The 24,297-nt window shown below is 55.6% G+C and overlaps 1 protein-coding gene across 8 annotated transcripts in view; it reads right to left on the reverse strand.

Annotated features, from left to right (window-relative positions):
• Positions 1–24,297, reverse strand: part of DNM2 (dynamin 2) — an 88,556-nt gene that overhangs the window by 845 nt on the left and 63,414 nt on the right. For 2 of the 8 annotated variants that reach the window (XM_077859933.1, XM_077859934.1), the window contains exons 11-21: positions 24,172–24,258; positions 22,245–22,315; positions 19,456–19,507; positions 18,485–18,496; positions 14,370–14,483; positions 9,080–9,189; positions 6,648–6,759; positions 5,961–6,125; positions 2,842–3,074; positions 1,625–1,876; positions 67–1,013 (exon numbers count right to left, since the gene is read on the reverse strand). In XM_077859933.1, the coding sequence (XP_077716059.1) occupies positions 947–1,013; positions 1,625–1,876; positions 2,842–3,074; positions 5,961–6,125; positions 6,648–6,759; positions 9,080–9,189; positions 14,370–14,483; positions 18,485–18,496; positions 19,456–19,507; positions 22,245–22,315; positions 24,172–24,258 (1,275 nt within the window). In that variant the 3' untranslated portion in view covers positions 67–946. Of the gene's footprint in view, positions 1–66; positions 1,017–1,624; positions 1,877–2,841; positions 3,075–5,960; positions 6,126–6,647; positions 6,760–9,079; positions 9,190–14,369; positions 14,484–18,484; positions 18,497–19,455; positions 19,508–22,244; positions 22,316–24,171; positions 24,259–24,297 lie in introns of those variants that run through there. The other 6 variants (XM_077859931.1, XM_077859932.1, XM_077859937.1 and 3 more) reach the window with 3 other exon arrangements.

The following is a 24,297-nucleotide window of genomic DNA, read 5'->3' on the forward strand; positions in this document are numbered from 1 at the left end:
GCTGGGGGAGGGTGAGCAGTCCACATCCTCAGCCTGAACGCCAATACAAAAGGCCCACACGGCAGCCACCAGAAGCTTCTTCCCTTTATTTTAGTTTATTAATAGGATACAGAGTGCAGGCACTTACAGTGGTCAAACCGAGCGAGGAGCGAGCAACGTCTGCTCAGTGATGGACCACCTGGGGCCCACCCCATGTGGGGAGGCCTGGGTGGGAGCCAGGAGCCCCTCAAAGCCTCCCCACTCACTCAGCCCTGAGCCCAAGCCGCCCTGGGACCTAGAAGGAGGAGGGGGCCCAGGAAGGAGAGAGCGAGGCCGGCAGGATGGAGGCTTCCGGACCCGGCGAAGGCACCTCCGGCAGCCGAGGCTCGGCCGTGCGGTTAATACGGCCAAGGAAGGAATATTTACAACTCACAGGGCGGGCAGCGCTGGGCCTGCTGGGCCTGGCTCGAGGCCTGGAGCTCCCACTGCTGAGAAATGGACATGCTCCTTGGGCCCCAGGAAGGACCGAGGTGAGGGGCGGGTTTACAGGCACTCTTGATGCCCCAGTTTCCAGAAGATCTGGTCATCTCAGGCTTTGCAGGCCAGAGAAGCCCTGGGTGAGTCCCCCGCCCCAGCCTGAATCCTTATTCCAGAAGGCGCCCAGAGTGCATTCCCTCCTCTTGTACCCTGTGGCTCCATCCCCCAAAGTGCAACACCCAGGCTTCCCCCCTGCCCCAGGGCGGCTCCCCTCCTGCCCCAGGGCTCCAGGGCCCTTTCGGTCACTGCTGTGTCCAGCTGGGGATGAGGGCCAAGGTTAAGGAAGAGTCAGGGGCTGCCCACAGGGAGCCTGGTCCCGGCGTGTGGATGACAGAGGCCGGGGGCAGCGGAGGGGCCCAGACCACCGAAGCTCCTGCAGGCGGGTGTGCGAAGACCCCCTGAGATGGTGCCCCCCCGACCCCCCTGCGGCCTAGTCGAGCAGGGAAGGCTCGGCTGGCCTGATAATGGTGGGCCGGCTGGGCGCAGCAGGGGGTCTTCTGCTGCAAAGAGAATAAAGACAGATGGGGAAGGGGAGGGGGGAGATGGCAGTGAGGCCCCAAGTAGGACGAGGGAAGGGACCCAGGCCCCACCACCCCCACCCCCTCTTGCTGCCCAATGCCCAATGCCTGAGGGCTCTGAAGGCCGCTAGAGTGCAGTGAAGGAGTTTGCTGTGTGACTCTGGGTGAGTCCCCACCCACCCTGGACCTTGGGTTCCTGGTGGGAGAAGTACAGAGACAGAGCCGGGCCTACGAGGGCTCATAAGTGTGTCCTCATTAAGGAAACAGGTCAAAACCAGGAGAAGGGGCCCCGTGTGAGGAGTCCGATCTGCATCGTGGGCCACCTACTCAGGCAGAGGACAGGCCTGGGAGCCCTGGGGTCACCCTGACTCTCCACCACTCTGTGACTTTGGACAAGTGACTTGGCCTCTCTGGGCCTTAGTTTTCGTACTAGCCAAATGGGGATGGGGACTCCATTCCCTGCAGCGCGCAAGGACAGCTCATCGCAGGGTGTCTGATCGAGGACAGGCCCTAGGGCTCAGGCTGCTGGCTTTAGTGGCAGGCAGTGTGTGTGTGTGGGGGGGGGGCGGGGGGGGGGGCGCCAGCCTTACCTGGGCACTCCGGGAGGGATGCTGGGGGGAATCCGAGCCGGCCGAGATGGGATCTGAGGCGGGGCCGAGAAGGGGTCATTGTTGGCAAACATGCTCTGGGGTCCAGGCCTGGACGGGATGGGGGGTGCAGCGAAGGAGGCTGTTGGCCCCACTGGCACGGGAATCAGAGGGGGCCCCGGGGTCGGGCCTCTCACAGCTGGGGGCCGGCCTGGGGGATGCACGCTGGACAAGGGTCGGCGCTGTGGAGTGGGGCTGTGGAGGAAAGAGGAGGTGTGAGCTGCGGAAGAGGGTGGAGAGCCCCAGCTGTGTGGCTGTGGAAACCCCAGGGGGCCAAAGTGTGGTGCAGGCTCGTACCCGATACTGCCCAGGGGGCGCAGGTGAGTGCCTGCTCCTGGGCCCCTCCATCCACCCCACCACCACCTGCCCCCAGCTAAACCTTGAGCCACGGCCTACCTGTACCTCTCCTCAGCCACCAGGGGCTCCTGCTTCCCTGTGATCCCACTCAGGGCCATTTCCCTCTCACCAGCCCTGCTGCAACCTGCCCACTTCCCCACCTCCTCCAATCTACTCTCAGCCAAAGATCCTCTCAGAGCCCAGCCCGGACTCCAAATCAAGACCAGTGCCTCCAGAGGTTGCGGGGCCTGCAAGCCCCTGCCCTGGGCACCCCACGGGTTACTCCCGGGCCTGAACACCCACTGTTCCCCAAGCTGGATGCTGTGCCTTCTCCCTAAGTAACTCCATGGCTACTTGAAGCCTTGGCAGGGCTGGCACCTTCTAGGAGATTCCCCTGGCTGACCCTCTCTCCTCCCGCCGCCTGCCCTGTCACTGGTTAGCTGTCCCTGTCTGATGCTCTGCATTGCCCATGCCAGTGGCTCATTTCCATCAAAGAGGTTGGGGAGGGGGGGACGGGGACATGCCAGTCATGCCCTCCAGCTGCTCCTGCAGATCCTCCTCCCCAACCTGCCATCATCTGTGCTCTGTACTCCAGGAGGATGACTCCATGGCCACCACGGCCTGGGCCTCTCACCCTCTCTGGCTTCCATGGGGGCCTAACCAATGGAAAGCACCAGAGGACAGGTGGGCCTTTCACATAACCCTTCTCTCTCCTTACTGCTTCAGGCTTAGGCAGGGTAGCAGGCCCCGCAGCCACCCACCCCTGGGCTGTACACTGACAGGACACACAGGGATACCCAGGAACCCACAGGAGTCTCTCAGACCTGTGGCTGGTAGTGCTCTGGAGCCAGGTGTCATCAACAGGTGGGGGCACGGGTGTGGACACTGTGCTGGTGCTAATGTCTCCGATGATGTTGAGAGCCTCCTTGAGTGCATGGTACATGCGCAGCATGTCGTCCCGCCGCTGGGCCTGGTCAGCTGACTCCTCCATAAGGCTGCTCTGGTCCGCCGATGAGTACAGGTAGGCCAGGAGCTCATGGTGGATGAAGGCTTTCGTCTGGGGGCAAAGGGGCAGAGAGGTCAGGGCTTCCTGCCACACCTGCCGTTATGACTGGCTGGAAAACCACCTGCCACACTCGATGGGCTTTCTTGTCTGTAACTTTGCTGTACGATGTGTCAGATGTTAGATGTTTGAAATGCAGGTGAGCTTTCTACATCCCCCCTCCGCCAAGCCTCTGGTTGGGGGGCCTTTCAAGTGTCCTTCCGGCCTGTTTCACGAGATGCTTACTAAACTTCCTCCTAGAATCCTGCCTCTCTTATTGGTGTCTTTCCACCCCTTTATTATCTTCAAGCTGGCTTTTGTTTAAAAAGTACTAGTTTTGCTAATTTTTTTTTTTTTTAATTTTTATTTATTTATGATAGTCACAGAGAGAGAGAGAGAGAGAGGCAGAGACACAGGCAGAGGGAGAAGCAGGCTCCATGCACCGGGAGCCCGATGTGGGATTCGATCCCGGGTCTCCAGGATCGCGCCCTGGGCCAAAGGCAGGCGCCAAACCGCTGCGCCACCCAGGGATCCCCTAGTTTTGCTAATTTTATACTTTGTTCCTTCCTAAAGGATACAGGAGTTTTTGTTACTTTTTATTGAGTGTCTAGGTACCCATTCATGTGGACGTGAGCTTCTCCACATAGGAGCAAGTTTTCCTATTCTTTTTCAATGTTTCACACCTTTATATGATTCTTCTGATTGAACTACATTGGCTAGTAACTCGACAGGAAAGTTTGCTTTCTTTATTTTTTATTATTATTATTATTTTTTAAGTTTGCTTTCTTTAAAAATTGATTTTGAAGATGGGAAAAGAGTGCGTGCGAACGGGGGCAGAGGGCAGAGGGAGAGAGAGAGATCCCCAAGCAGACACCCCTGCTGAGCATGGAGCCTGACATAGGGCTTGATCCCAGGACCCTGGGATCCCAACCTGAGCTGAAATCAAGAGTTGGATGCTCAATCAACTGAGCCACCCCAGGCACCCCTAAAGAAAGTTTTAAAAGCATAGATGGCCAGCTTGTTTTTGATTTCAGAGAAGATGCTTTCTGAGCTTCCCCATTCAGATCAAGAGTGGTTTTGAGACTGAAACACAAAGACTCGTAACAGAAGACCCCTTCCTACCATTGTCTTTTTTAAGAGTAGATGTTGACTTTTAACAAACTTTCAACATCTGCAAAAATGCCAGGCTTGATAGTTTATTTCCCTTCCTCTTTTATACAAATGGAGCTTTCCTGTACATTCTGTTATGCTCCATAGTTTTCTACTTTATGAGTTATTATAAACCTGGAGATCTTTCTCTTTTTGATAGAATAGCTATTTATTTGTTTTTTTTTTTTTTTTTTTTTTTTTTTTTAAATTTTTTTATTTATTTTATGATAGTCACAGAGAGAGAGAGAGGCAGAGACAGAGGCAGAGGGAGAAGCAGGCTCCATGCACTGGGAGCCCGATGTGGGATTCGATCCTGGGTCTCCAGGATCGCGCCCTGGGCCAAAGGCAGGCGCCAAACCGCTGCGCCACCCAGGGATCCCTATTTATTTGTTTTTAAAGATTTTATTTACTTATTCATGAGAGAGAGAGAGAGAGAGAGAGAGAGGCAGAGACATAGGCAGGCAGAGGGAGAAGCAGGCTCCCTGTGGGGAGCCTGATGCAGGACTCGATCCCAGGAATCTGGGATCATGACCTGAGCCGGAGCCAGACACTCAAGCGCTGAGCCACTCAGGTGCCCCCAGAATGGTTATTTATTAAATGGATTCTATTGAGTGGATAGAGATTTCCAATCTTTGGCCACTACACAGCAATGCTAAAAAAATAAGCATGGAGATGCTCGATTTGTATATGGGCAAAAAGGTCTGTTGGAGAAATTCCTGTGAGTAGAACTTTGGGGCCAAACCATATATGCCTTTTAAATTTCACAGTTGCAGAAGGATGTATATCACAAATTCCATTTATATGTGAAGAATATACCAGCATACCCATGAAACTTAACACTGCTCACCACCCCAAGGAGATGGTGAAGAACACAGTGGAAAAGGAACTTGGAATTTTTGCTTTAGACCCTATTACACCGAGAGCTTTTCTAGGTACGACATAAACCAAACCTGGTCTGCAGAGATTCCTGAGTGCCTAGCTGTGCTGAAGGCCTGAGGTATGAGCCTGCTGCACCCTCCCAGCAGCCTAGAGCAGGAGATGTTAGTAGGGCTGCATTTCACCAAAGAGAAGCCTAAAGCCCTGAGAGTCTAGGGAGCCCTGGGGTAGGCAGGTAACATCCCTAAGGTGGGTTGGGCTGCAGGCCATCAGGAGGCCACAGCTGGGGACATAGTCTGGGTTTTTTTTTGTTTTTGTTTTTGTTTTTTTTATTTATTCATGATAGGCACACAGTGAGAGAGAGAGAGGCAGAGACACAGGCAGAGGGAGAAGCAGGCTCCATGCACCGGGAGCCTGACGTGGGATTCGATCCCGGATCTCCAGGATCGCGCCCTGGGCCAAAGGCAGGCGCCAAACCGCTGCGCCACCCAGGGATCCCTAGTCTGGGTTTTAATCCCACCTCCCACTCTTCTGAGTGACTCAGGGCAGATGTCTTCACTTTGCGGGACCTCGTTTTCCTGTCTATACAACGGAGATGATAGCAGTCCCTCTTCTGGGTTATTATAAGGCTGAAAAAATTCACAGGAAGTGTACACGTGTGGTGTTTGCTTCAATTACCTGAGTAGGTGGGAGTTAGCCCCTTGTGGCCCACCTCTTTCCATTTACCAGGAGAGGCTGGGCATCCTGTTTCTGATGTTTAAATGATAGTGACTCAGTCTAATTTTAAATTTTATAGTGTTCAGGCCAAATCTGGCAGTCGCTGCCCTACCCCCTCACCCCCATGATGGGCAGGCCCTAGTGCGCCAGGGCACTCACGTTGTTGATCATGAGGTGCATGATGGTCTTTGGCATGAGGTCGCGGATGGACTTGTTGATGATGGCCACATATGAGTCCACCAGGTTGCGAATGGTCTCCACCTGCCGCTCTAGCTGCGGGTCCATGGAGAAGGTGTTCTCCTGGACTCCATCCTCATTTTCTGCCTGCAGTGGGGAGAGGGCAGTTGGTGAGGGGCGACCGTGACCTGAGGGTAGTGTGGGGAGCCCCATTCCCTGGGAATTGCTTGCCCTGTCCTGCCCACAACTGGCTTTCTGGGGATGTCCCCTGATGGCCACATCGGCAACACGCGGCCTTGCTTGCCTGCCCCTGGCCTGAGCTGCCTGGACCTGTGGTGACCACGGCCCAAGGCAATTAGACACTGTCACCTGGGGACTGGAACATGATAATTTGGGGGCTGAGGGTGGCCATGTTTGCTCCCCTTCAAGGACAGGAGGAGGAGGAACGAAAGAGATGGGATCCTAGGCCATGGATCTCCCTGGCCTTGGCTTTAGTCAAAGAACCTTTCGGGCCTTGATAGCAAAACCTTCTCCCCCTTTTTCCTTTGCTCAAGAGAGTATGAGCTACGTGCCTGGAAATGACCCATCCAGTGAAACGTTATACCCTTCCTCTCCCAGGAGGCGTCAGCTCAGCCCAAGGTGTGTCAGCCGGGTAGGGCAATTCCTTACCTGGTCCTTCTCTGGGTAGACCCCCGCTCGGAGGAACGAGGCCTTCCAGCTGTCTACGTCCTCCTGGGAATCACAGGCCAGCTCGATCTGCCGAAGGTCCTTGTAGACATTCCTGCAGTGAGAGGAAAAAGCGTGTGCTTTGACCCTGCCCATGGGCCTGGAGGGGGCGGGGAGCTGCAGCATGGGCTCCGGGGTCTGAGTGATGGAGGCTCACACCTGGCCTGAGCACATCGGGAGCCCTGGGATGGCAGCAGCACTTCCACCCTGTTGGGCTGATAGGACCCCCAAGACAGTGCCTACAGTGCCCAGAACCGAGCCGAGGGTGGAGCAAGTGCTCAGCGTGTATCTACATCTAGCAGTATCCATGAGGGTATTTCTGTGGCTTTCGTTGACTTTTCCCTTTTCCCTGGGATACGCTCTCCTGTGGGGGCCAAAGGCTGCCAAAGATACTCTCAGGAGTGGGCAAGTGTCCCTCAACACCCCTGGCTGGGTAGCTCCCACTGAGGTGTTTTCAGGGAGGCCAAAGCAAAGTTGTCCAAAAGAACATTCTGTCATGGGGAGAATCATTCTCGCCTGCTGTTGTCGGGTGCAGGCAGTGAGCTACAGGTGGCTTCTCTGTAAGCACCAGGAACAGGGCCAGGATGACAAGGAAGGTATTGAAGTTTCATATTATTTCAGTCGATTTACATTTAAATCGCTAAATGAGGCCAGCGGCTACTGCACTGGATAGTGAAGGTCATGACTGTGCCCTGACTTCTGGGGTCTGGGCTGGGGCGGGGACGGAGGGCTGTGGAGCTGTCCAAGGACAGGACTGAGCCTCCCAGCTAAGATACATGACATGCTAGGCAAATGTGGGTCTGTGAGAAGAAAGGCGCAGAGCCACAAGGCCGGAGGAAAAACGGATGGACACCTACCAGCATTTACGGACAGCGTTCTGTAGGCCAGGATCTGTGCCACACACACACGCCATCCTGTTCCCCAAGGCAGGTGTGGCCTAGATGGCCAAGCCATCCCAAAGCTTTTGTGTGAGACCTGAGTTGGAGCTTAGTAATGCCTCATGACGGAGCTATGGCCAGCTAGCGGTCAGTGAGTAGCTGCCCTGAGATTTCTGGAAGGAACCTCAGGGAGTAAGGGGGCATGTCTTTGTTGCTCCTTCTCCTCCTTCCTAGCACTGCCCGGAACATCATGATGGCCAGACCTTGGGTAGCCATGTTGGAAAAGGAGAAGGCTCAGGAACAGGAGCACCTGGGCCTGGATGCCTGTGGAGCTGCCCCTCCTGCCCAGAATGGTAAAAGCCATAAAAAACCCCAAACTTCTTTCTATCGTGTTTCCATTATTATTCTGCGTTTTCTGAGCATTAGGTCCTATCTCTACCCCCATGCATAGGGGATCAGGGGCCAGGGAGGAGGACAGCTGCTTTAGGCCAGCCTGGAACAAATCTCGATTGAGCTATTTTTCCACAGAACACGAGGCTGGCGTTGAACTGCTGGGAGCGATGGGCAGTGGGGAAGGTGGTCCTGAGGCAGCAGGGAGAATGTCGGTGCCTGGCAGTCATAAAGAACCACCTGGCCTTGGCTGACAACTAACTCCTGACTTAAGATGTTCCCTGGATGTTGGGTAAGGGCGTGTGAGGGTCCTGTATCCACACTTAGCCCCTTCCTCCTGCTCTCAGGACCTCCTGCCGGAGCTGGGCTTCTTCCCAAGCTGAGAAAAGCATCTTCGTTTTTGCTAACGTCTTCCCAGTGCCTGTGGGTGTGGACTCACCAAGGGCCTCCTGGGCCCTTCTCTTCCTGGTCTGCACTCACCCAGGGGTCTTACCCTGTCTGACTTTGAACACGGCCATGCAACAACAACTCCCCAGTCCACCCCACCTAGAGCTCGTTCTGGAACGCCAAACTCTTGTACCTACAGAGCTGCCTTTCTGACTCCCCCATGTGGTGTCTCATGGGCCTCTCTCCCTCCTGGCCCAAACCCAGTCCCTGACTGTCTCCAAGCCTACCCTGACACTGCCTTCCCCATCTCAGTGGATGGCAGCTCGGTCCCTGTGAGTGCTCAGGGTCCTCAGAAGATGCCTTCCTCTCTCACACCCGCACCCACCAGTTCAGTCAGCTCTCTCAGAATAGGCTACCTCCTCCTCCATGTCCTCAACCCTATCTGAGCCGGCCCTACTCTCTCCCACTTACCCCGCCCAACCCCGTAGCCACCAGGGGGTGCCCGTGAACACCCAAGCCAAGGCCAGTCCCTCCTCTGCTCAGAACTCTCCATGGCTCCCGCATCACATCATTAGGTCTTTCCTGACCACACACTGGAAGCACCCATGGCAGTTTTCTGCCTCTTACTTGATTCTAGAACATGAGACCCCCTGGCAGGTACTTTATGCACAAAGCATTTAGTGGATGCTGCTGAATGACCTTCACTCGGTGGGCCCTCACCTCTGCTCTGTGTTGAAGATGGCGAAGACGTGCTTGTTGGACATGAAGCCTTTCTCCACATCACGGATTTTAAGGTTGTCCAATGGCAGCATGTACTTCTTCTCCTTCTCCTGAGGGTGGAAGAGGAGAGGTCACCGTGGCCTATTTAATTGAGGACCTGAGAATGCCCTGGGCTAGACCCCACCCCGAGGACCATTGCCAATACCTGATGCCTCTCACGCTGGTGGTTACTTGGATTAACTCATCTGCTGCTACTGACTCTCCCTTATCCGCTTTGCCCCAACCATGCTGGCCTTCTTGACACTCTCAGAGAGTCCAGGTGGGCTCTTACCCCAGCACCTTTGCTGAAATGCTCCTCCTTCCAATGCCTGCATGGCTCCCTCCTTGCATCCTTCAGATTTTTGTGCAGAGGGGACCCTCTTGGAGAGGCCTGCCCTGTCCCTGCCCTATGCACACTCCCTCTCTCTTGCCCCCTCCATCCTCCTCCTCCTCTTGATACTGCCCCCTCCATGACACGACATCATCTTGCTCATTGATTCAGGCTACCATCTGTCAGCCAGCCTGACTGGGGTGGGCCAGTTCCTCAAGGTCAGCTCTCATTCTACCCCAAATCCAACCCTTTCTCCACCAGATTCGTGAATGAAACCGTTAACTCAAGTACAACATCTTCACAACAAGCCTATAACTGAGTTACCACCATGATCCCATTTTACAGAGAGGGAGACTGAGGTCAAGTGGGGTCAGGCAATGATTGGGTTGGGGCTGGGATTTAAAATTCATCAGCTTCAGATGATCCTGAAGCTGAACGTGTGCCCCCTTGAGGTCATGCCTGAACTCCAAAGCCAAATAAGTGTCCCTCGCTTCCTAAGGGCAGTCCTGTTCATGAGGTGCCCACTGAGTGCCTGGCACAGCAGTCCTGATGACTGCAGGGGAGGCAGCTCACAGAGGATGTGTGTCACGGAAGCCCATGTTCCCTCACCAATGGTGGCCAAGCACCTACTGTACCCCCCAGCATGGGGCTGGGGCCTACAGATGCATTATCTTATATCTCCCCAAATGGGGGGTGTGGGGTGGGGGGTGCACGAACAAGTTTTCTACATCAGGAAACCAGAGAGCAGTATCACAGTGCATCAGGATCGCCTGGTTCCCATGCCCACGTGACCCCACAGTAACTCTGATGACCTTCCCCTATCTCTGCCAGGGAAGCACCATGCTTAGAGAGGGAAGCTCAGACAGGGAAGGTGGCTGCCCAGGGCCACACAGCAGGGCTTCAGAAGCCAGGTCCATGTGCTCCAAAACCAGGTCCTGCCCACCACCCTTTCTTATACCTCCAGGCATCTTGGGAGAGGAGACCCCATCTCCCTCCTCCAGGAGTTCGCTTCTTGTCACCTGTTTTGTCCCTGTGTACTGGAAGGCCCCAGAACCAAGCCCAATATGGCTGCTGCCTCCAAATTCCAAAGCAGCCACAGTGATGGAGGGAAAGGGGGCCAGAGGCTCCCTGGTAGGTGGGGCCTGGCTCAAAGTTTCAGGGCGACAGAGAGAGAGGCAGGAGTGAGCAGTAGGCTTGGTGCAGGGGCTTGGTCCTGCAGCCTTAGGAGCTCCGATGGGCTCCGCCCCTCCAGTAAGTCACTCCCCATTGCTGCCTCAGTTTCCAAGGAAAGTCCTGGCCTCCTTGTGCAGGGTGACGGTTAAGGCGAGTCTCTGAGGCACTAGGGTATCCTTTTGTGCATGTGTTTCTCATTCTCAGGGCTCTAGAGTCAGTTCACGGGGCTCTGGCGGAGGAGGAAGCAAGGCAGAGTGCCCCTTCCGGCCGAGCTACACTGAGGGGCAGAAGAGGGACCCAGTGGCCATGGAGGTGGGAAACCCCCGTTCATGCTGAGTTCTGGGAGCCGGAGAAAGGAGGGTGGCAAAGAAAGGCTCTGGGCCAGGCCCAGGGCCCAACCCCTTCCCGGAGAAAAATCTTGGGGGCTTTAGAAGGGGCCCAGGGAGGGGTTCCCCACCCGGAAGACTGTGGAAGGGCTTTTGCCGCCCCCACCCTGATGTGTCAAGAGGCAGGAAGCTTCCAGTCAGTCGGCCAGGCCAAGTAACTGAGTCACAGTCCTTCTGGGCCCTGAGCGAGACGCCACATCTGGAACTGTTTATAGTGTGATTCCGCCCAGAGCGCAGCGGCTGCCTTCCTGATGCTGCTGACACGCACACACAGAACACAAACACACACAGAGACACAGGCGTGCGGGCACCCCGCCCCCACCCGACCCCCAAAGAGACCTTCGCCTGCACACACAGGCCACAGACCCAAACCCTCCCTCCCGCCCACGCCCACCCGCTCCCCAACCCCCTCCTTAGGATTTCCTGCAAACCCACAACTTTCTCCAGATGCGAGCCGGCCCCAGCCGTGCCACGTCAGAAGAGACGAAGTGGATCGGCGCAGGCAGTGGCCTCCTCGTCTGCTCCGAGGGGCTGCGGCGCGGCAGCCCTCCTTGCCCCCTGCCTCCCCTGGCCCGGGGGGCCTGCAGCATGGACAGCCGGCCCCGCCAACCCAGTGTTCAGACTACCTGTTCAGGGGGCTCTGAATGTGTACAGTAGTCTGCACATTGGTTAGGCTGGGCTCGGGCAAGCGGCGCATCAGGATGGGCACCCCCCCAAACTTGCTGCCACCTCCACAGGGAGGCAGCCCCGGAGGTGAGTGTCATCGTCCACCGCCCTGCTTCCCACTGGGGTGGAGATGGGGACAGAGGATTGGGGAGTCGGGAAGGGCCTGGGGGGGAGCAGAGCTGCCAGGGAGAGGCAGAGGGAGCCTGCCGCCAGCTGAGGGGTTGGGGGCGCTGGCTGGCTGGGTCCCCTATTCCTACCCCACACTGTAACTGCTTCCTCTCAGTGCTTTTTCAAAATAAAGAAATGCGTTCTGCCTCTCTGAGGCGTCTCTGAGAAGGGGGCCTGATCTTCAGGGGCTTAGCTGCCACGTGTGCAACTCTGAGGGTCCCTGCGCTGTGGGGATCGGGCTCCTGCCCCTCCCGATCTTAGCCTGCTTTGTGTCTGGGGCGCACACAGGGCCCCTTTCACGGGCCTGCTGGTTCTCGTTACTGGCGGCAGGCGCTCCACCCTCCTCCCGCCCGACGCTTCCGTGCCTTTGGGCTGGGCCCACCGGAGGGTCTGGGGTTCCTGCTTTTGACCCCTACATGAGGGGAAGATGAAGGACTCCCTCCTACACTGAAAAAAGCTCTTAAAATCAGACTTGCAGGGAACTGCCAGGATGGGGTTGAGCCCAAAGTCCCTCTCCAGCTGCCCGAGGCTGTGGCAAAGCCTGGCACCCTGGGTGGAGATGCCTGGATCCAAGGTAAAGACCAGCCCTTGGCCGGCCTGGCAGCCCTTGCAGCAGAGCAGACTGGGTTGCAGATGACTGGGGCGGAAAGAGGGAGAAGATGCACAAGCGTCATCCCCACCCGCCCTCACCCCGGCCATTTTGAGAAGCTGATCTGGCCACGAGGGTTCCTGAAGGAGCGCCTGGTCACCCTTATGCTACATCTCAACCCTGTGAGGCTCTGTGGTCCTCGGCACGCCCTTGCCCAGTTTAGAAACAGCAGCCAGACAAGGTCCTTCAGGAGGATCAGGGTTCCTGATGCTCCTGGAACTTTCCAGGATAATCTCTAGCCTGGTGTCCCGTGGGATGATGGCATTTCACCCCTAAACACCCTCCCTCAGAGGAGTGGTGTCTGGCCATGAGGGAGGGTCAGGCCAAGGCTGAGGTGGCTCTCAGGGCAGAGAGCACATGCCCTGTACCCACCCCTCCCGTGAGGACCCTTCCCCACTCTGTGACACAGAGCAAGTCACTGCTTGGGGTCTGATTCCTCACTGACAAATGGAGTATAAGGATTTCCTGAGGAAAATGTGGCCAAGGTGGGCTCTTCAAGTCAGCAAGCCTGGCACAGGGCAGGGATTTCATAAACAAGAGTTGTGCGATCCCAGGTGAGCAGGACACACAGTGGCCACGGGACTAGACTGTGATCAGGGGTTGGGGCAGAGTGACACATGTCCCTTCCTCATCAGGCCCTTCTCTCCCTTCTTCAGACTGCTGGAATGTGATGGACCCGGGGGAGGGAGGGAATCTGGGACCACGATGGGGAGACACATGTTAAGTTGACAATGGGCAAGGTGGAGCTTGGGCCCTGCACAGCCTCACGGCCCAAGCCTGCCAAGCTCACCAGGACGCAGGCAAAAAACAGACTCCTGTCTCTGTAAGTGCCTTCATATTGGGGCCACTGTCACAGACGCCTAATACTGCCCTGGCCAACAGGGACAGCCCGTGGACCTTCCATAAGGCAGCCCAGGAAAATGACAGAAATACAGTGCCCTTCACTCGTGACCTTCAGAAGCCAACCCAGCCCCCACTGGGCAGCAACAGGCAGTCACCCTGAAGTGGTATTGTTCCCAGGCGGCTAACCAAGGCCAGGTTGTTAAGAGAACTGAGCAAAGCCACAGAGAAGTGGAGGTGGAGAAGGGGCTAGGCAGCAGCACTGCCCCAGAGGCTGCCCGTTGAGCTGGGGGTGCAAGAACTCGAGCCCCTGCCACAGGTTCATGGAGCCTGCAGTACAAGGCGGCACACGATGCTAAACCCTGTGGTCAGTGTTCCTGATGCTGGTCCCAGAGGCCTCCCCACGCCCTTTGGAAAAGGACACGCACACGTGGAATGCTCTAAAGACACACACTAATCCAACTGATGAGTCACTGGACTTACCTCTGACACTAATAATACACTGTATGTTAATCAATTGAATTTAAGGAAAACAAAGAATTTTAAAAAATAGAAATAAAATAAAATATTTAAAAATACAGACAGACAGACACTATAGCTAGGCCTGTCCCAGGAGCCATTCCACTCCACTTTGTAGACGGGGAAGCAGGAGCCCAAGGAGGGTAAGCGCTTGGCTGAGCCGGGGCAGGCTGCAGCCCTTGGAACCCCAGTACCTCAGTGGCCTGGCTGTAAGCCTGAGTCCCTGACCTAGGGCCCTGCTTCCCCTGAGAACCAGGGATACCTTACAGTGACCTCAGAGGCTGGGGTCAGTTTCCAGCCTGCCGAGGGCTCCCCTCCCCCATCTCCCTTTCTGCCTGGAGGAGTGGAGCAGCCACCAGGCTGGACCCTTTGGGGGGCAGAGAGGTGCAGCCAGGCCATTACCATTCTCGGCGGGAGCTCTGGGATACCCAACTCAGGGAGACCTTCTTGAATGAACCAGGGTGAATGAGTAAGCACCCACCCATCCTAGTCCCACTGCCCTGTCCCCCAGCCACTCACCTCCTCATCCTTATACCAGGACAGAGACTCGGCTGTCAGCACAAACCAGTACTCCTTGGAGCCGCCCTTCATCAGGCTAATGTTGTTGATGGTTAGCCAGCCCCTGCGGATCACCTGGGGGGGGGAGGGTGTTGCTCAGAGGACAAAGCCTGCCACCCCGCCCGGCCCACCCCTGTGCAGTGGCCAGTACCTTTGTCCCCAGTAAGGAAGAGGGACCATAATAGCCACCACCAGCCCGAAGCCAGGCGACCCAACTCCACCTTGCCCCTAAGCATTTCCCACTGGAAACCAACATGGGACGCCCAGGCAGACACAGGGCACACATGCTCACTTGCAGGCCCAGGGGCAACAGGGAACCAGGCCCCCAGGAGACCCCCTGCACACGAGGTTAAGTTTGGTTAGCGTGGGCAAGAAAAGGTATGCCTGGCTAGAAGGGGCCCAGGAGAGGTCCCAGGCCTGTATTTGTGTCACATGGGATGCAACCCTGGAGGAATCACACCTGCAAGACGCAGGTACCATGAGGCCCTCAGACCTTGTCCCTCGCATGCTCTGGAAGACGGCTGTTGAAGGAAGGCTGGAGAAACTGCCACAAGATGGAGTGGTTCTTCCTCTCTCCTCTTGTGGCTGACCAGCAGAGGCTCAACATACAGCGTCAACTCTGCTGCCCAGTCTGTTGGCTCACCTGCCCGGCTTACTTGGGTGGGCACTCGGTGACCAAAGGGACCTGTTCTGAGTGGCCAGTCTGTCCTGGGGCTCCCTTCCCCACAGGCTCCTTCCAGAGTATAGGATGAAGGGATGCTTCCACCCAGAAGGCTGAGGCCAAAGTTTCAAGCCTGAGCCTGGGGAATCTGCAGGGGATCATGCACCACGCTGGCGTCAAACACGGTAGCTGTCCGAGTTTTCTGACATGCTAAGGTTCTGGGCTGGCAGGTCCCCTGGATGAGGCTCGTCTGGCTGTAGCCGTCATCTGAGTAGGAGGCAGAACCCAGGCCTACGCAGAGGACTCACCTGACTGCTACACGTAGGCAGCCTGGGGGGCCATGGTCCTATGTTCCCTGGGTCATGGAGGCGTGTGTGGGCCGGAGCTACCCATCACTCTGGATTGGGGACCCCAGGGCAGCAGGAAGCACATGGAGGCACAGACAGGGCTGCCTAGGGCCCAGGCGCAACAGACCAGGCCAAGCTACTGAGGTGCGGCCAAGGACAGCTGGGATGGACTGGTGAGTCCCCCAGGGTGGGGCGTGGCAAAAGCATGGGAGATATGGCTCCAGGGATGACTCTGGGCCTACATGGCTTCCTAATGGGTGGGTCTCTAGGGGGACTTCATCTCCTGCCCTCTAACCTGTCCCCAGACCTGTAAAATCTCAACAGAGCCACCTGTTCCATTCCTATGGTTGGAATTAGGCTCTGAGTCTCAGAGGCCATGGAGGTGGAGGTGGCCAGCATGTGCCCAGGGGCCCCTGTACCGCACAGAAGCCCTTCTCCAGGCTGGGGATGGCAAGGAATGCCAGCTGGCAGCCTTTCTTAAGGCTTCCTAAAGATGATCAGAGTACCTGGGAGACTTATCCCCCCCAGGGAGTGGGCAGACTTCTGGCACCTGCCCAACCATGGGCTGCCTGGTGGGCAAGATGGCAGAGGCCCCAGTAAGGTCATGGTATCCTCCCAGGGCACCTTGGTTTAGCACTGAATATCTGAAGTCCTGGGAATCCCCCCAGGTCCAGGCAAAGGGGGATGTCTGGTCACGCTGGGGGCAAGGCAGGTCTTCAGACTCAGGCCCGAGGCCATCCTACATATGATCAGGGAAAGAGTCCCTGGCTCCAGCAATTACACCCTGCCTCAGAGCGGTGTGGGTCCCAGTGTTCATAGTGGTTCCTTCCTTCCCCACTCCAGGGGGCAGGGCAGGGCCTGCCTTGTCCTAGCCCAACCCCAGTAGATACTTCTAAACTTCCGGCACTGACAGCCAGGGGAAGGGGAGCAGGGGGTGGAGCATAGGTGGTTGGTGCTCCCTGGGAGAGAAATCTTCACATGGCAAGGCCTCTCTAGTCCAGGGCCCAGCCCAGCTTCCAAGGGGGCAGGTGTGCCCCACTCCACCCTCAGTGAGCAGCAGTCAGAGCTGGCAGACAGGGCCCTGGCCATGCCGTGGGGGTGGAGGGCGGGGGGTGGGGGCATGGGGCAGAGGCACTGCCAGGACCTAGAATGGCACACCCGAGCCTCAAGGCAGGAGGCTGCTGGGTAGGCTTGGAGAAGCCTCCAAGGTCCCCTTCCCCTCGAGCTGCCCAGAGAGCCGTCCTCATGGGAGCCAAGTGGGGTTAGAGACGAAATCCTACCCTAGGGAGGGGCAGGCTGTGGGCTGCAGACACACACGCTGAGTCTGGAGGAGAGGGAGTTGGGCCTCCTTTTCCAAAAGCCAGACTTGTGCCCCAGGGGCCTGGCTTAGAAGGCGGGGGGGTGGGGGGGACAGAAGAGGCAGGCAGGCTCCCACGCTCTAGGGTGCACAGCGACAGGCATGCAGGCACGCCAGGGATGGGAGGAAGGGCCGCCAGGGGCAGCATGGGTGACAGGCAGGAAGCAGCAAGCTGGGGCTGGCGGCAGGGTGGGTCAGCCTCTTCCCGGGTGAGGGTCTCGGCCTGAGTCGCCCAGGAAAGGAATGGAAACCAGGGCTGGGAGACCCAGGGGCCCACAGCCTTGATGGACGAGGCAAGGCTGGGCTTCGTGGCTGGGGACGTGGAATCTGGCAGGAAAAGAATGGCTAAACCTCTCGGGGTGCAAGGGGAACCAAGCCCCTGGGCTGTCTGGAGGGAGGCAACAGTTGAGTTCAAAGAGGATCAAGGACGACATGGGGAAAAAACTGGAACCACAGGCCTAAGGACCAGCCATTCCTCCTGCCACTGCCCCCACCCGACCCTGCTGAGAGTGGGCTCTTTCTGCACCTTCCAGGCCCCAGGTGCAGTGCAGCCCTGACCCAGGATCAGCTCAGCTACTGCGAAGACCCCCCCTGGGGCTCACCAGAAGATCCCTTCCAGAGGGCAGCAGCCAGGCCGCCCAGCGCCTCAGTGGCCAGCGGTGGGGGAATATCCCGGAGCAGGAGGCCCAGGCCTTGCTCTCTGGGGCGCAGAGCTGGGGCTGAAGCCAGCTAGCTGCCTGAAAGTGAGCACCTTGAAAATGGCTCACCTCGCAGGCGGGAGCACCACCTGCTCCCCACTGGGCTGGCCTGGGCTCGGCCACACACGGAGAGGAGGTGTTCCCTATACCAGGGATGGCAAATACCATTCATTGTGGGTGGCCACACTGATCAGTGGGTAGCGGCTGCCACCATAGTGACGCTTTAAAGTGAGAATTCTGGATGCAGCAGGAAAGGGTCCTAGGATCAATTAGTGATGTCTGCCGCAGGCAAAATACAAGGGAAGGGAGCAAATGGAACAGAACAGTCTCATAAATCATCATTATCTGCCATGGGGACAGAAGGATCATGGCAGCATCCAGGAGAGAGTTCCCTGCGCAATCCAGTCATGTCTCTTGTGGGTGCAAGGACAGATGTCACATGCAAAGCTATCATGTGGAAAAAAGAAATTCTCTGACCAGTTGTGTCACATCTGCCACAGAATGGGGAGTGGCGGCGTGCTCAGGAGAGAATACCGAGATTGATTAGCTATGCCTGCCACCAGCCCAGGGCCAGAGGAAAGAATGCTGGATCGATTAGTAATGTCTGCCATGAGTGCAGGATGAGATTTCTGCATGTCTGCACTGGAGTGGTGGCAGTGGCAAGACAGAGTTCCAGCAGAGCTTAAGCAAAACCTTCCCTGGCCAGAGATGTGAGGGGTGTTAGCTGAGTATTTGCCATCCCTGACCTATAGGAAACTAGCTAAATGTGTCAGGAACAGGCTGGAGGGGTGGGCCTCCTACAAGGATGGTGGTCAGGTTAGTGTCTGTGTGAGTCAGCTTATGCCCAGGGCAATATGGAGTCCGGCGGGCGCTGGCCATGGCAGGCAGTTTTGAGGTTAGCTTGATTTTTAGTCGTTCTGTTATTTTGGGGTGAAGGGACCATTACGGGGTGGCGGGGTCTCCACCACTCTCAGGTTCTCTAATGTTTGCTACCACGCTAGGTGGGTACTTACCAAGATCTCCCCCTTTGAAAATGCAAAGTTAGGATTGTGGGTAAAATCAAAGAAGAGCAGGCAGAGGAAGAGAAACGTAAGGGACATGAGGGGACAGAGAAAAAGCAAGAAAAGCACAAAAATGGGAGGAGAGAAGAGCAGGGAAAAAAACAGCAAAAGAAAAAAAATTACATGCTATTAATTATATTCATGGTGTTAATATTTAATTCATTATCATCTCCCGAAACAAAAAAGCAACAACATATGTATTACCTACGGCAAGCGCAAAAAAATCATGCAGTGGTTACATCCTTCTTTTCCAGAGGGCTCTATAATCGTGCAGGATAGCAGAGCCCCTGCCCCCACCCCCCTACTCCCACCCCATCTAATGTGGAGAAGCGGGATGGGCACTGGCAGAAGTTTTTGCAAGATGATGTGTTTTCTTAAAGATAAAAAAGAGGCACCTGATACTGGCATATATGAAGCTGTTCATATTGTTCATGCCCAAGGCCTCTGGCTGGGACATGACATCAAGGCAGGAAACCTTTCACGTGGCTCTGGGCTTCACCAGGTATGGGGTTCGAAGTGCCCTCAGGCTCCCCAGAACTGCTTATCACACTGCAGCCTCCCACCCTGCCCTTCCACATATTCCAAGTCCCTGGGGCTAGGGATGGGAACCCAATCTGGCTGCAGACACCCATGGATGACTGGGCTGCTCCTTTCTCAAGGGTCAAGTTCTAAGTGTGGCCTTGGATATCAGGACAGGGCCTTCTGGGTGTACAAATTTGCCCCTAAGCCTGTGCCAGAGCTTCAGCTCAAAGATAGGTTTCCCGAAACATCAAAACCTGAACAGACTCAAGAGGCTGGGAAGTGGGGGTGAAGGGTCTGGTGGGACAAGCCACGAGCTAGGCACCATCACTGGGCTCAGTGGTCCCTAAGTACCCATATCCACCCCCAAGGGTAGAGCTATGGGCTGTGGAGGGGCGGGCTACCTGGTTGGGGATGGCTCTCTTCTTGTTCAGCTGGGTGCTCCTCTGCTGGGCGCTGAAAACAAAGCAGAGAGAGGACTCATGTGGCGACATGTGGGAGGGACGTGGTGCAGGGTTCTCTCCCCCTTGTGGGGGGCCAAGTGGCCAGCTAAGGGTAGAGGCAGAGAGAAGCCCCTTAAACACAAGGGGCTGCCCAAGGAAAAGAGTTGGGCTCATGCAATGAGAAAATGTATTTAGTTAAACTGAGGCTTCGAGGCCCTGGCCTTGACCACTCCCAAGAGCACCAGCTATTTCCAGGAGTCAAGGGCCCCAGCCTCCAAAGTGGGGGCATGAGAAGCTGGACTCCCAGGTGACTGGGAGGTGGCCATAGTGGCTTCAGGGTAACCTGAGCACCAGGCTGTTTGGGGGGTCAAACCTGAGGCTTTTTCCCACTCTCTCTTCCCATCCCTGACCCCGGAACCAAGCCTTCAGTGGCTCTGACCACAGAGCCAGCCAGCCTGAAAGATCACACCAAGGGACAGCTGCCCACCATGAAAACATCTTGGATGGCTCCTGGCCCAATTCAAAGGAGAGAAGGTCCACAGGGTGTGTTTCTATAAGGTCTCTTACTTGCCTACAGTCCCTGATCTCTTTTATTCTTCAGCTATCCTGTTTCCCAGCTAGTCTGAGCCATGCAGATGAAGGTTTCCACAACATATTTTGTATGTGGGAATCTACTCAGCTCCCCTGTCCGTCCTGTTTTCCATCATGTCGTTAGCTGCAAACAACTGATATCTCCTACGACTTAGACATCTTATATTCTTTTCTTGTCATATTGATTTAGGGATAAGATATTCCTTTAGGAATATATATTGCTTTAGGGACTTTCAGAATATAAAAAGGCAAACCACCTTGTTTCATTCCTTTATTGGCTGCCTCTGGGGCTGCACCTGAAAGTCCAAGCTGGCTGTTGGATAAAGGAAAGAGAGAGAGAGAGAGAGAGAGAGAGAAAGGGAAAGGGAGGGAGAGAGAGTTAAGGAAGTAGGTTTCTATTCCTAGAGGGGCAAAAGTTGGAACATGAAAAACGGGAAGAATTTATCCAACAGTTTTCCTAACATTCAGTGAGTTTATTATAGAACTTTTCCTCTGGGCCCTGGTTTTCGTATTTAGAGGGCAGTGAGAAAACACCGGGCCTGGCTCCATGGCTATACAGTGGGCCTCTGGGGGACACCCCCCCTCCATCAAGGCTGGGACCATGGCTTGCGCCTGGGCTGGGCAGAGCCTGGCACCCTGGGCCCCGCCCCCAGCAAGGGCGACCCCAATCACACACCAGGAAAAAGGCACACAGCAGACAATACCCACCCGGTCACCAGCTGCTCAGTATAATAACAGCTGGGGGAAGTGGGAAGGCCCAGGAATCCAGAGGAAAGAGTGGAGTGGTCAAAGGAAAAACAGGAGAGATTGTGAGAAGGAACTGTGGATGAAGTATGAGAAGTAGAGACATCAAGGTGAGGAAAGCAGCAGCAAACCAAAGAGGGGGACCAGAGTTTTCAGCCCACACACACCCAGCTGCTGGGGGAAGAGATGCAGGAGGGGGTACCTGAGGTGTGGCCCACGGTCAGGGCCCCAGCCCTCCCATAGCAGGGACAGCCTGACCAGGGCCTTTGGCTCGTCTGGGCTTGCTTGGGAAGAAGCTTCTGGTCATGCCCTCTTCATTTGTTCATTCATTCCTTCCACTCACCTACCATGTGCCCAGCGGAGAACAGCTGACCAACTGCGTTGAGTGCAACTGTAAATGTTCCACCTAGTAAACTGCTTAGCCCAGCACAGAGATCCCTGAGCAAAAGATCCTCTTGTCCAGCCTGCTAGCCCAAGACTGGGCTCTAACAGGCACTTCTCCACAAGAAAGCCTCCCTGAAACCCCAAGGCCAGGCCAGAAGGCTGCCCTCTGGACTCAACACAAGCCTCACACAGCCCTGACCCCAGCAGTGATTACACTGTGTCTTAACTGGTTTGGTGCACATCTGTCTCTGGCATGGGACCTTCCTTTGAGGGTGGGGACCTGGGTCTGTGCTTGCTCACTGCTGTATCACAGAGCCTGACACAGAGAACACACACCAGAAACACTTGCTAAGTGAATGCAAGGAAGCTGGCTGCCGATTGTTCTGTGATTCTGTTGGGTTCATCAGGCAAGAAGAATCCACATGACGCCTGAGCCTACTGAGGGTAGACCCAGGGGCTGATGGAGTCAGTGAGGGCATGATACTTGAGGCCATCAGCATTTATATCTAATTATGCCAACAAGAGACCCCTGCTCTGGCCCCTTATCGAGGAGCCATGGAAGGTTCTGGTTTTCAATCTATGGTGTATGGATGGAAGCCACGGAGGGCTTGGACAGCAATTCCCAAAGAGCAGCCCCCAGAGCCAAAGTCTGGAGCCCCTGAGATGCTCTGTGAAAGGGCCAAGTGCAGATAGGAGGAGCCTGGGGAAAGCCGCGCAGTTTATGAAAGGCTCTGAGAAGTCATGCAGAAAGTAAAGCACTGCACGCTGCCAGCTTCACCCTTTCCTGAGGCAGCTGGCCTCAGGTATGCCCCACAGGAGGCATGTTGAGGACAATGATGGGGGTCGCTATCAGCCCAGGAAAGCTTCCAGGTACTTTCAGATGGCTGTATGCTTCACCCCGGGACTCTGACAGACAGACCCTCTTGCCCTCGTCGGCTGAGGGAAGCCAACTCGACCACCTCTCTTGGGGCCAGGCTCTGAGGGCAGGGCACTTGTGCCACCCACCAGCCTCTATCCTGAGAAATACATACTTGGCAAATCCAATAAAGTCCTCGTGGTTCGTGTTGATGTAGGACTGCTCGATATCAATCAGAAGAAGAATCTGGAAGAAAACGGTTAACTATGAGTAGGGAGAGAAGCTTGGCAGGGAAGGCTGTGGCCAGAGCACTTCCCATACCTGCCGGCAGGGGGCAATGGCTGGGACTATACTGCTTCCAGCGCAAGAGAAGGGGAACACCCATACCTCACCTCCAACCCCTACCCTGGGAAGTGGGGCGTGGGTACTTTGAAACTTCAGGGCCCCATGAGAAAGAAAGACCGGGCCAACAGAGCAGAGTGAGGCAGTCATGTGCTGGTTGCAGGCACGGCCTCTGGGGCTGACTATCTGGGCTGCAGTCTTGCTCGGCCACTGCCTGGCAGTGTGACCCTTGGCCTTGTGTTACCAAACAGTTGAAAGGGGCAACAAGAGGCCCCACTGCATGAGGTTAAATAATTCACAGCATGTCAAGTGTTTACGGAGCAGCACCTGGCATGTTGTAAGGGCTGCTTTGTTAAAACAGCAAAGGTGGGGTGCCTGGGTGGCTCAGTGGTTGAGCATCTGCCTTTGGCTCAGGTTGTGATCTCAGGATCCTGGGATCGAGTCCCGAATCAGGCTCCCTGCAGAGTGCCTGGTTCTCCCTCTCCCTTTGCCTATGTCTCTGCCTCTCTGTGCCTCTCATGAATAAATAAATAAAACTTAAAAAAAAAAAAAGAAAGAAAGAAAGAAAAGAAAAACCACAAGCAAACAGCAAAGGTAGTTTGACCAGGTGAGGGCATCAGAATGGCACACGCAAACACAGGCATCAGTTGGGATGTCATCTAAGGTAAAAGACAGGCCTTTACAGCACACCCTACCCCTTCCTGTCATTTCACTGTGCCTCTGGGCACTCAAGCATAAGACATGCCAGCCACTTGGACCTTGTGGGGTTGCTGAAAAATGCTGGGGTGCTCTGTCTGTGGGAGCCACTGTTGTTGGTTTTAATAGGCCCGAGCCCCATCAGCCCGAGCCCTGGGATAGAGCCCAGAAGCACTGGCACTGGGACAACCAGGCGCCATGGGAGTGTGGAAGCAACAGCCATTCTTGACAATAACAATAACAAAATGAACTGGCACCTTTCAAGCTTTTGATACAACTTCGAGGTTACAGAAGCCACGGGGAAGGGGTGCAGGTTGACTGGGAGACCCTCTGAATGACAAATGAGCCAGTTTCTTCTCCACTGACATGCAAAACGAGGTGGTATCACAACCAAATACAACACAGAGGCCTGTTTTGGCTCTAGTTTGAACAAACACCTGCCAGGAGACCAAAGCAGACCAACCAGGGGAAAGGGACTCAGACCAGATACAAGTCCTATAGAGATGAAAGGACAGCCATGGGCTCACTCGGCATGACAGGTGAGACCCGTGCCACAGCTCTGCAGGGACCTGCCCCACTCTCTATCCTTGTGTGTGCCTGGACGGTCTTCACAAGGAAAATGTTAAAACATAAAAAGCACCCACACATCTTCTGGTGGGCGAATGGGTAAATAAGCTGTAGTCTGCACCCACCCCAGGACACCACTCAGCAAGCGTTAGCAACAACACCACAAACAACAGGGATGAATCCTGAATGCTCTATGCTGAGCAAAGGAGGTCAGACTCAAGAGGCTACAGACCACAGGAGTCCATTTGAGTGATATTCTGGAGAAGGTAAAACATAGGGATAAGGAGCAGGCCAGTCATTGCCAGGGCCCGGGGGTTGGGAAGGGGCAAAGGACAGGAATTTTGAGAATGGTTTGGTACCTTGACTGAGGTGGGGGTTACCTTGGTTTATGCATGTGCCATTATTCAAGGAAATCTATGCTCAAGATTTAAGCACATTAAAAAAAAAAGATTCATGCACATAAATCATACCTGAAAAACAAAACAAAAGGCCCATACCTGGTCCTTGGTTCTCCCCTCCCGTTCCCGGATGTAGGTAGTGACGATTCGCTCCGTCTCTTCTCGCAAGCGGGGGTAGGAGTTGAGCTGGGGGGCAGGGGGAGAAGTAGAGTGGCGGCATTGGCT

The sequence above is a fragment of the Canis aureus genome, chromosome 19, assembly GCF_053574225.1.
Source record: "Canis aureus isolate CA01 chromosome 19, VMU_Caureus_v.1.0, whole genome shotgun sequence".
Classification (NCBI taxonomy): domain Eukaryota; kingdom Metazoa; phylum Chordata; class Mammalia; order Carnivora; family Canidae; genus Canis; species Canis aureus.